This window comes from Microtus ochrogaster, linkage group LG2 (genome assembly GCF_000317375.1).
Source record: "Microtus ochrogaster isolate Prairie Vole_2 linkage group LG2, MicOch1.0, whole genome shotgun sequence".
Lineage (NCBI taxonomy): Eukaryota > Metazoa > Chordata > Mammalia > Rodentia > Cricetidae > Microtus > Microtus ochrogaster.
The window spans coordinates 25235880-25247318 of NC_022028.1; the positions used below are offsets into that span (position 1 = coordinate 25235880).

The 11439-nt window shown below is 42.7% G+C and overlaps 1 protein-coding gene across 1 annotated transcript in view; it reads left to right on the top strand.

The window, feature by feature from the left end:
- Positions 1-255: 255 nt before the first annotated feature.
- The window catches only part of Il1r2 (interleukin 1 receptor type 2), a 19063-nt gene continuing 7879 nt past the window's right edge, over positions 256-11439 (top strand). The window contains exons 1-4 of the mRNA XM_013351011.2: positions 256-397; positions 1559-1820; positions 8374-8551; positions 10099-10273. Coding sequence (XP_013206465.1) covers positions 289-397; positions 1559-1820; positions 8374-8551; positions 10099-10273 — 724 coding nt within the window. The 5' untranslated portion in view covers positions 256-288. The remainder of the gene's footprint in view (positions 398-1558; positions 1821-8373; positions 8552-10098; positions 10274-11439) is intronic.

Below are 11439 nucleotides of genomic sequence, written 5' to 3' on the forward strand. Positions count from 1 at the left end.
AGACACTTGGGACCTGAAATTTCCATTCCAGGCAGGTGTGTGGGAGACACCCAGGGGTTTAATGTTAGGCACCTTCAGAAACATAGCCGCAGGGAGAGAAATAAAATGGTTTGAGTTTTCTTCTTTGAAAATTTGTAGACCAAATGTTCCCCATCCTCAGGTGCAGTTTCAAGACCCCGTTCTATCCCCCAGGACCATCTTTCCACGGAAGCTCACGTTCCTACCAACTCTTCTTTCTCCTCTTGTAGGCTCCGAGAGTCCCGTGCCCTTGGGAAGTTGGTGCAGACGATGTTCATCTTGTGTGTGTTGGTGACTTGCGTTTCTGCTCTCACCACTTCGTCAGTGGAACACGCAGAAAGGGTTTCTGGAACCCCCACTACGCCAGAGAAACACACAGGTAAGAAACAATCACTTCAACAGGGAAAGGGCCTGACCCCGTGTTTCTGGGGAGCACAATTCTCTAAACAAACATACATATTCAGAATATGGCCAATCTGCTCTTATTTAAAGAAACATTTGTTATGGAGTTTGAGACCCCTGGAAAAAGATCTCAGCCTTAATCCAGATTGTAAATAGTTAAGTTTAGTGAAGCTGTTAGCAGGACAGCAGTTGCTAAGCCAAGCTAGACACTGCTGCTCAAAGGGGGGGGGGGAGGGTGAAGGAAGGGGTTTTTACACGTGAAAACCACAAGAACACCTTGAGTATCAGCACAAGCAAATCAAGAACTGTTCTGCTCTGCCAAGATTAGGTAGCCAAGGCTACCTCAAAATAGTCCTTGAATGTCTATATAAGAAGGTTACAGAAGCAAAGCAAGTCTTCAGTCATATCATGGAAGTGGGTGGTCATGGGTGTGTATTTCTGGTTGGGAGTCACTGAGTTACTGAGATAAATTATTGGGGCTTATCTTTCAGGGACTGGCATCAGAGAGAAATGGCTAGTGGTTACTAAGGTGGAGGCTTAGCAGAAAATAGAATTTCTTTAGCCATCACACCTTTGATTTGAAATCTGTCTCAACCAACCTGTTTTATCTGTACTTATAGAGTCCAACATTTAATATCAACAAATGAAAATATAAGACCATGTATTTAAATCTTTAAAAAAGAAATTTAAGATGTTTTTATTTCTGTGTGCATGCACGTATGTGTGTGTGTGTGTGTGTACTCCCATGTAGGCAGGTGCCCTGAAAGACCAGGAGAGAGTGTCAAATCTCCTGTAACTAGAGTTACAGATGGTTCTGAGCCTTCTGACGTAGATGCTGAAGAATGGAACTCCAGCCCCCATTTTAAAAAAATAGCATTGTGAATCTGATTTAACTGACTCCTCGGGATGAAAACTGAAATTGGTGGTCCCCAGGTTATCATTTGGGGAATTCCAAAGCATAGTAGCAGAGAGTACTGCTCATGGGATCCTGGGTGCGGGTCAGTTTGTTGGGGACATACAGAGTCTTACTTAGATTACCCTGTGTACCCTTTTGTTGGGACCACCTTCAGTTTGGGTACCTATGGTTTTGCGATGTGAGCAGGTTTTGGATCTAAAGCCTACTCTCCCTGACTGGCAGAGCTTGGAGACAACTGCAGATTTCGTGGCAGAGAGTTCAAATCTGAATTCCGGCTAGAAGGTGAGCCTGTAGTTCTGCGGTGCCCTCTGATGTGGTCTTATTCAGATGCCTCCACCAGTTCCTACCCCTTTCTGACCTGGCGTAAAATGAACTCATCTCAGCTAATCCCGGGAGATGAGCCAAGGCTGTGGGTGAAGGATGCCTCCCTCTGGGTTCTGCCAGCAGTGCAGCCAGACTCTGGGACCTACATCTGCACATTCAGGTAAGACCCTCTGGGACGGGGTGGTGTGGCTCCAGGCAGAATGGAGTCGAAGGTTCTCAGCACACTTGGATGGCAATTCACGCTTTGTTCTCCATGGGGTCCCTGCAGAGCCCCTGTGCTGGTTAGGGTTTATTTATTTATGTTTATTTCTTTGGTCAACTTGACATTAGCTAGTTTCACGGAGAAAGGGAATTCCATTGAGGAATTGTCTCCATCAGATTGACTTATAGACAAATAGGTGGAACTTTTTGATTAATGGTTTATATAGAAGGACCTAGCCCACTGTTTTAGTCAGTGTTCCTCTGCTACAAAGAGAAACCATGACCATGGCCATCTTTACAAAAGAAAACATTTAATTGGGGCTTTCTTTCAGCTTCAGAGGTTTAGCCCATTATTACCATGGTGGGAAGCATCATGGCGTGTGGGCAGACATGGTGCTAGAGAAGGAGCTGAGAGTTCTACATCTAGATCTACAGGCAACACTGGCACTGGCTTAGTCTTCTGAAACTCCAAAGTCCACCCCACCATTGACGCACTTCCTCCAACAAGGTCATGCCTCCTAATCCCTCTCAAAATAGTGCCACTCCCAAATGATCAAGTATTCAAATACATGAGCCGCTGGGGGCCATTCTTTTTCAAACCACCACACCCACCCGTAAGCAATGCCATCGCTGGTCAGAAGGTTCTGGTTATATAAGAAAGGAGGCTGAGTCATTTGTGCAAAGCAAGCCAGTAAGCAGTGTTTCTCCACAGCCTCTACTTCAGTTTCTGCCTCCAGATTCCTGCCTTGACTTCCCTTCATGATGGAATGTGAGCTGAGAGCTGAAATAGGTCCTTTCCTCTCCAAGGTGCTTTTAGTTAGGATGTCTATCAGTGATGGAAAGTCAACCAAGACAACACCTCGCCTGGACATTATTATAGCTCCCTCCCTCCTGTGGTGTTTTTGATCTCTGCTCAAATGTCACTTCTCTGGAGAGAACTCCCCAGCACGTTAGCTGATGGAGCATTCGGTCCTCTCTCCTTACCCTGATGTCATTTTTCTTGACCGAGTTTTTCCCATCAGACACACCTGTTCTGTGCACATGTATGTAATATTTGTCCGCCATCAGAACACTAGCCGCAGAAAGAGGGGGATTTGCTTTGTGCCCTTCACTGGTGACTCATGGTAAAGAAACATGTAGAGAAACAAGACATAGATGGAAAATCCCAGGGAGAATTTTAGAACAGGATGGAATCTTAGAGATAGCTGAATCCGATTGATTATTGCACAGATAGAGAAAGTGAGTATGTATAGAAAATTCTTCTAGAAAGGAGCAGGGGATAGACCATGAATCTGGACCAGTCCTCCCTATTTTATGTCCTATTGCTTTTGGAAAATATTCTTATACACATGTAACATGGACCCTGCCATGTTACCTGTCTTTAAGTGTGCCACTCAAGCAAGTTAAGTGCTTCCATATTGTAGCACCACTGTGGCCACCATCCACCTCCAGAGCATCCTCTTCTTCCCAAACTGAAGCTTGGTCCTCATTAAACTACAGCCGTCCTTCTGTTCCTCACCCCCTCACCCCTGCAACCACTGCTCTACCCTCTCTCTCTGTAAATCTGCCTCTCTAGATGCTTCAAGCAAGTATTGGTGCCCCTTCCTTTTCAAGACTGATGGGTTGCTGTCTCATGGTGCAAACACCTTCCTGTCTGTTTGTCTGTTTGTCCTTCTGTGAACACTCAGGTTTTTTCCTGCTTTGTGGCCATCTTCAGTAATGCCATTATGAACACGAGCTTTTGTTCATGTTTCTGGATCATCTGGCGGTTTATGTCTGATCTTATTTGTTTTTTTTAAGGAACTGCCAATCTGTTTCCCACAGCAGCTGCATCGTCTTCCACCCCCACCAGGGTTCTGCTGTTCTCCATGCTTGCCAATGCTGGTTGCTTTTATTTTTCACAGGTCTGTTCTAATGGGTATGAACTGGTAGTTTGTGTCCTTGGCTGTAGTCTCCTGGTATTTCAGCTTTCCATGTCTTTTTTGGCCACTTGTGTATATTTCTTGGAGAAATGGCTGCTCAAGTCTTTGCCAGTTTTGAGAACTGCACTCTTTATTGCTTGCTATTGAGTTGGAGGAGTTTGGAATGTCTTCTCCTGATTGGCTGTATGACTTGGGGATCCTTTATCTCACTCTCTGGCTTGCTCATTCACTCCATTGATAGTGTCCTTTGGAGAAACTCATTTGCATTTTGGTGAATTCTCGATTATGTACTTTCCCCTATTGTTCACGTTTTCTGGGATCAGGGAATCATGAATGAATTCAGAGTTGTGAAGCTTTCCCCCGCGTTTTCTTCCTATAAGTCTATGTTTAACTCTTGTGTTTTGGGTGTCTGGTACATTCTGAGCTATTTTTGGCACAGAGTGTGAGACAAGGGTCTGGCCCTGGTTTTGCATGGGGCTCTGCTGCTCTCTCAGCGCCATCTGTTAAGAAGATTCTTTCTGCAGTGATTGGTGCTGATGTGTCCCGCTGCCTCTGGAAGGGTAAAGCTGTCGACTTCATGTTGGTGATCTTGATCGTTTCCTGGCACAGTTCTTCTGAAAGGATTAGGGCACACCCTTGGCATGCCTGGAGAATAGCCTTCCTTCTTTGAGATGGCTGCCTCTGTTCCTGGGCCTCTGCTTGCTCCACCTACTTGCTGGCTTTCGAGTTCCTCTAGATTTCATTAACTCATTTATGGCAAGATTGCCCAGAATACTGATGCTTAGAAGGAGATCTAGACAAGCTGACGTTCTTAGCATGAATGGAGGAAGCTCAGACAATATCAGCTCCAGTCCTAGGTGTGGTGTACAAGCAACGTGCGTGTGCTTGTGGAGTCAAAAGTTCTTCCAGATCCAATCCAGCTCTACACGGTGGTTGGTGTGCCTCACTTCCCCTGCTTAGAGGCAGGTTTCAACCTGTCCGCTTTTGCTGAGGAAGCAGGCCAGGGATCTCTTCCTCCTGTACTGGGCAAGGGGGAACATCCAACTTTGCAGCCGGCATAAAGCTGGTTTCCTTCTAGGTTTTCCGTCTGACTCTCTCTGAGGAACACTGCCAGGAAGACTTAGAAGTGGAGTAGGAAAAACAATGAACTTGCTCTGGAATCAGAAAGACATAAATGGGAATTTTAGCTGCTCCTCTGTGTATCCTGATACTTAAGTCTCTGTTTTCTTCCCCTTTGGGAGGTTTGTTAGAAGAGTTGGGTACACTAACACAGCCTGGGAAGGATCTGGTATACTGAGATTCATGGTCTATAACCAATGTGAGCATGGAGCCCCTGCAGGGCTACTGCCTAGAGGTAGGAGTGTTAGGGAGGGGTGGACAGAGGCATGTTGGCCTTATAATAAGTTTTTATGCTAGATCAAGAACTATAGCTAATGCCCTTATTTTTGTGTGTGTGGGGGAAGGAGCTCTGATATTGAGGTGGAGTGCTGAGAATCCCAGTGTTTAAAGTGTTTCTTGCCTGGGGGAAATGCTTGCCGTCTCTTCCAAATGTGTAGTCCTGGGCTTCAACTCGAGTGGAAATCTCCAGCAGCTGCTAGGACAAACTTTGGCATTTATGGTTCCAGGCCACGAGACTGCCCTGCTCTTCGATGTTTATGCTCTTGCTATTGGGAACTCACGTGGCCTTGCTGTTGCTCAGAGTCGTCAAGATAATACTGCCAGAACAAACAGTCCTCAGTCTCAATGCTTTGCCCAAGGGGGAAACAATGGAATAAAAAATGGAAAATATAAAAAATAATCTGGAATTAAACCAGATCAATAATGTGAACAAGCTTTAGACTCTTTATATGTCTGGCAAGCTTGTTTTCTGGAGCCTTCTTGTAGTTTATGGGATTTTCAAGGGCCTTTGATTTTTGTCTTTTAGTAGCTATAGAGACATAGGAGGTTATTTAAGTTTGAACTTAACTTACTTTAGTTGAAAACACTGTAATAGTCATGATTACCATATGTATGTCTATATATACATATATACATAGTTAATTTAAGGTTACTTAAATATGTACTTAATTTACTTTAGTTGAAATCACTATAATAATTATTGCTCCCATATATATTACTTGACTGAAGACCACTTTGCTAAAACTAGCTACCTTGAGCACTCTTCAGACTTCTTCTCTTTTTTTAAATTGTTTTTATTGAGCTATATATTTTTCTCCACTCCCCTCCTTTCTTCCCCCTCCCCTTCTACCCTCTCCTATGGTCCCCATGCTCCCAATTTACTCAGAAGATCTTGTCTTTTTTCTACTTCCCATGTAGATTAGATCCATGTATGTCTCTCTTAGGGTCCTCATTGCTGTCTGGGTTCTCTGGGGTTGTGAATTGCAGGCAGACTTCTCATTTTCATCTCTTCAGTTTGTAAAGTGATTACTTACTAGGCAACTTCATACACATATTTACTGAATTTTGGTTATTCCCATTCCCCATTGTTGTCTTTCATTTCCGTCTTTTTTTTTTCCCCATTGAAACCCCTTTTCTTCCCCCAAATCCTCTTCCAACTTTGGAGGTGTCTTTTTTGTGTGCATGACCTATTATGTTTAATCATGGTTGCCCGCATAAACGTGACTGAGTTGTTGTTTACAAATGGATCAGCGGTAACTTAGCGGCTACACAACTGGAGAAAACGACAGCCCCTTCTCCTGGTACCCATTAGTTGCCCATAGTTCTTCAGTGGGCAGTGGGCCTCAGGGGCTCCTCCCCAGTGCATTATGCAATTGTCACCAGCCCAATTTTATACAGGCAACCCCAGATGCTATGAGTTCATGGATACAGTGGCTATGTCACGTCCAGAAGATGCTCTTTTGCGGCATTATCCCAGCCTCTGGGTCTTGCTTCTTTCCACCCCCTCTTCTGCAGTGTTCTCTCAGTCAGTGAGTAGGTGACATCTGTGTCGTATTTAGAGCTGAGCACTCCCTAGTCACTTATCTTTTACACTGGTAACAGCATTGAGTCTCTGGTGTTGCCATCCGTTGCAAAAAGAGGCGTCTCTGATGAAGGCTGAAAGCAGCATTCATCTACAAATATAAACATAAATACTTAGAAAGTGGTTTAACATCATGTCCATTTAATAAAACAAGACTCAAGGGTTCCCTGAAGGGCCTATGACCTCTCTAGTCTTGGAGAACAGGTTTACAGAACCAAGCATGTGTTTCTTCCTGTGGAGGAAGCCTCAGATCCCAGCAGGGAGCAGTTGGTTACCTCTGTAAGAGCTATGCCATTCTTACAGTAGCGTGCATATCTTGCCAGGTAGGAAGCTGCAGCATATGGGGTCCACAGCCAGTTAGACTGCTGGTGACTTTTCTCCTCCAACAGTGTGCATAGCACGCTCTGACACTTGTGAAAACTAGCCAGGGGGGAGGGAACTTCCAGCCATAGCTCAGCTGATTTTCTCAGTGTCCTTCAAATCCCAAGGGCGATTACTCATTGTTTTTAAAAGTTAGAGTTAACATTCTGCATTTTCTTTGTGCATAAATTGTCCATCTAATTCAATTTTTCTTGGTTTTATGTTTTTAATTCACTTTTAAAACTTTCATCCAGTTAAGTGATTATCAAATCTCTCTCACATATATTGGTCATGCAGTGTTGCTTCTTTGGATGTCTATTGTTTGACTTCTTTTGTGAAAGTAACTTTTATACCACATTTGCAATTGAAGCTCATGCTCTTGATTGATGTGTTATTATTCATCTTAGGTGGCTATTCATATCTCAGGGTCTTAACTGATAGAACTGCATTTTTCTGCTTTATTTTGTTTCCTTTTTTGGATGCTGCAAATTAAATGCACAGCCCCATCCGCAAAAGTGCATGCTCAATTACTTCTCTACCTTCCAAGCCCTTGTTTTTCTATTTTAAACACTAAATTTGTTAATCTCTTCTATCCTCCATCCATTCCCCCTCATATTTCCAGCACTATTTTTACCCCTGACTTTTTCTCAGTTCTAAGGGCTTGATAGAATCACAATAGTAGGATTATGGGTGGGCTGATGAACAATCAAAAACATCTTACCTAGTTAATGGTCCCTGTCTCTCCCCCCCCACCCCACCTGCCATGCAGTTGTGTTTATGTCTTTTAAAATCCAAACTCGAAGTTCTCAGCAGTTTCCTGAAGCTAGAAATCAGTTGGTAATAAAGGAAAGAGAAGGAAATTTTCTTTAATGGAGACAGTGGCTCTTGGGAAGCCATCTGTCTGGGTCTGGTCCTTTGGATCCTATCTAGGCTAGTTTCAAGGTTCTCAACTTTCCAATTTCTTTGGAGAAGGCTTGGGGGTTTCTTAATGTCCTGGGCACTGGAATGAAACTTCTGCGGGGTCCTTCATGAAAAGCACAGTGCACACAGCTTCTATATAGCTGTTAGTATGTGACGCTTTGTTTTGTATCCCAAGAACTTAAAATAATCAGGAGTTAAGCCATAATCATCAAAACCATGCAGGCAGAATTGAATGAGGGTGGGAAGTCACTCTTTTCTGCATTTTGGTTTTGTATTTCTGTCTTATCATTCATTGCCTCTTTCTTTTTTTTTTCTCAATAAACAATTAGAAACGCATCTCATTGTGAGGAGATGTCCATTGAGCTCAAGGTTTTCAAGGACACTGAAGCATCCCTGCCATTTGTTTCCTACTCGCAAATCTCAACCGTTTCTACCACCGGGTTGCTAGTGTGCCCTGACCTGAAAGAATTCATTGGCAAAACCGGTGGAAATGTCCAGTGGTATAAGGTACGTGTGCCACTGAAATACATCTTATGGCCCATAGAACACATACACAAAAGCTGTGAGAAGACAATCTATCCACGTAGACACACATCTGCTTACATATTTAGAATTATAATATTAATTTAAATGGCGGTGGTTAGTATTGTCTATTGGTCCTTTTCTGGTTTGTGGGTAAGGTTCATACAGACAGACTATGAGATGATTCCAGGATAAATAGCTGCTAAGGGGCTTTTGATTGTCACTTGCCTAAAAATAAGCAGGAAAAAAAAAAACCCTGTTCATGACTACAAAAATGTTATATACACGTTAAAGAAGTCTCTTTTAAAGCACAAGGCAACTTTTGGATTACAGGAGGAAGTGCAATTGCACTTGGTCTTCCTGAATAAATAGCAAGTATTGTGTGGATTCTGAGGGCATCAGACATGGCTATGTCGAGTATAGGCCTCAAATCCTAGCCTAGAGTCTCATAGCGCGGTCACCTGTCTTTGTGTAACTCATCAAGTGCGGAAAGTTTTCAGTTTGGAAATGCTTGAAACAATTAGAAGACTACTTCAGAGCACGTGACCACGGACAAAAGCTCAAACTTCGGTGTCCATAAACACACCTGAATTGTCCCATAATAGAGTATGACTATGACGTCACTCAAGGTTATATTTGACTACTAAAAGCTTTGCACTTTGATCACATTTTCTTTTCTTCCCCTTCCTCCCTTCCTTTTTTCTTCCTCCGCCCCTCTGCCCCACTCCTCCTCCCTTCTCCTTACAACAGGCTTTTTCTATATAGCTCAGACTGGCTTCAAACTCCTAATTCTCCTGTCTTAACTTCCCCACTGCTGAATACCGTGTATGGGTCTATCATGGTATCAAAAGCAATATTCTTGAGAACATGGTATAATAAGGATTTTTTTTTTTTTTTACCCTGTGCACTTCTCTTATTTTACTGGAGGCCTTGCCCTTGAACGTTCTATTTGCAGAGAATCTGCAGGACTCTGTGTCCGTATGAGACTATGGACCCAGGCTCCTCTATTTTCTTACTCTTGCAGTATGTCTTTTGTAGTATGTCCTAAAACTGAAATGATTTTTAAAGCAATTCCTGCAGCATGCTCTCTTCCCACCCTTGCTCTTCGTATCTCCATAGCTGGTGAATAGTGGTCTTCCTTGATATTGTTCCTAGTCACTAGAAGGCTGTTAGATCTTTAATGGCCTAAAATATATTCATCTTTAAAACAGATGTTAGCAGATTCCTTTTCCTAAACTGGGTGTGGGCATCCATCCACGACATCCCAGAATCCAGATGGCTAAGACAGGAGACTATAGAGTGGAAAGGCCAATGTGGGCTACATGATAAGTTTCTGCCTCAAGAAAAAAGTATGAGTTTCTTAAAAATATAGTTAAAAGTGTGTCCCCAAAGACAAAATTGTCAATGTAGATATGTACTAGGGAAATTCTTGGGTTGCAGACTCTACATTGACTGATAGTGATAATGTGGTCCTGAGTGCTGAAGAGCTGTGTTAGTCTACAATGTAACGTTATGATCCATTTCCTCTCAAGGGCTCTGTCCTCTTGGATAGAGACAGTAAGAAATTCCTCAGAGTGCGAGACCCTACACGCTTACTGATCTCCAACACATCCCTGGAAGATGCCGGCTTTTACAGATGTGTCGCCACATTTCTCCACAAGGGCACGAAATACAACATCACTAGGAATATTAAGCTCCGTGTTGAAGGTGAGTACTTAACCACCAATGTACCTGTCATGCCTAGAAGCAGCCCGATGAGAATAAATTCAGAATCACATAGAAGCCCTTGAATATCTTTGACATGAAGGAAAAGAAAAATACATTTGTCAACTATTCTAAAACTTACTAATACATGTGCACGATACTTTAAACAGTATATACCAGGGAGTTCTGAGAGGAGAGTTAATTCTTGGGCAGGTAAAGGATTCAAGTAGGTGTTTGAAAATGGTAAGCCTAAAACTCACCACTAGAGGAGGCCAAACCAAAGAGTCTGGAACATGGAAGGTACAAACTGAGCTGGTGAGGACACACTTGCCATAATCTTGTATATACTTCTAAGGCACAGAGATTTTACTGTAGTGATTCTCAACCTGTGCTTTGTGACCCCTTTGGGGAGGTCATCCATCAAACAGCCTGCATATTAGATATTAAGATACATTAAATTAGAAAAATTACAGTTATAAAAGTAGCAATGAAGCAATTTTATGGTTGAGGGTCACCAAAACATGAGGAACTGTATTAAAGAGTTACAGCATTAGGAAGGTTGAGAACCACTACTTTATTATTTTTTTATTAAATTTATTCTACTTTATGTGTATGCCTCCACACGTGTGTGTGTCCCACGTGTGTGCCTGTTGGATCCACTAGAACAAGGATTACAGATTGTTATGAGCCACCATGTGGGTTCTGGGGATAGAACCCTCATCATTTTGCAAGAGTAACAAGTGTTCTTAGCCACTGAGCCATCTCTCTAGCCCTGTTTTATTGGATTTTCGAACAGAGCACTGTGCACTGACGTGGCCCATTCAAAGTGTCCTGGTTGTTGTCTGCCGAGGGTATATCTCATTGTCCTTCATTCAGATTGAGCACTACCTGCCTGAAAGTTGACAACAGAAATCTTCAGGATCTTGATTTCCTTCACCCCTGAGAACTGGCATATTTACACTCGCATATTTACACTGGCATAATGAGATATCTTGGGGATAGGCACAAGGTTAAATATGAAATTAGTTTATGCTTCATATATATATGTTTAAATATGACCCAGAGATAGTTTGATGCTCTATCTATCTATCTATCTATCTATCTATCTATTATCTATCTATCTATCTATCTATCTATCTATCTATCTATCTATCTATCTATCATCTATC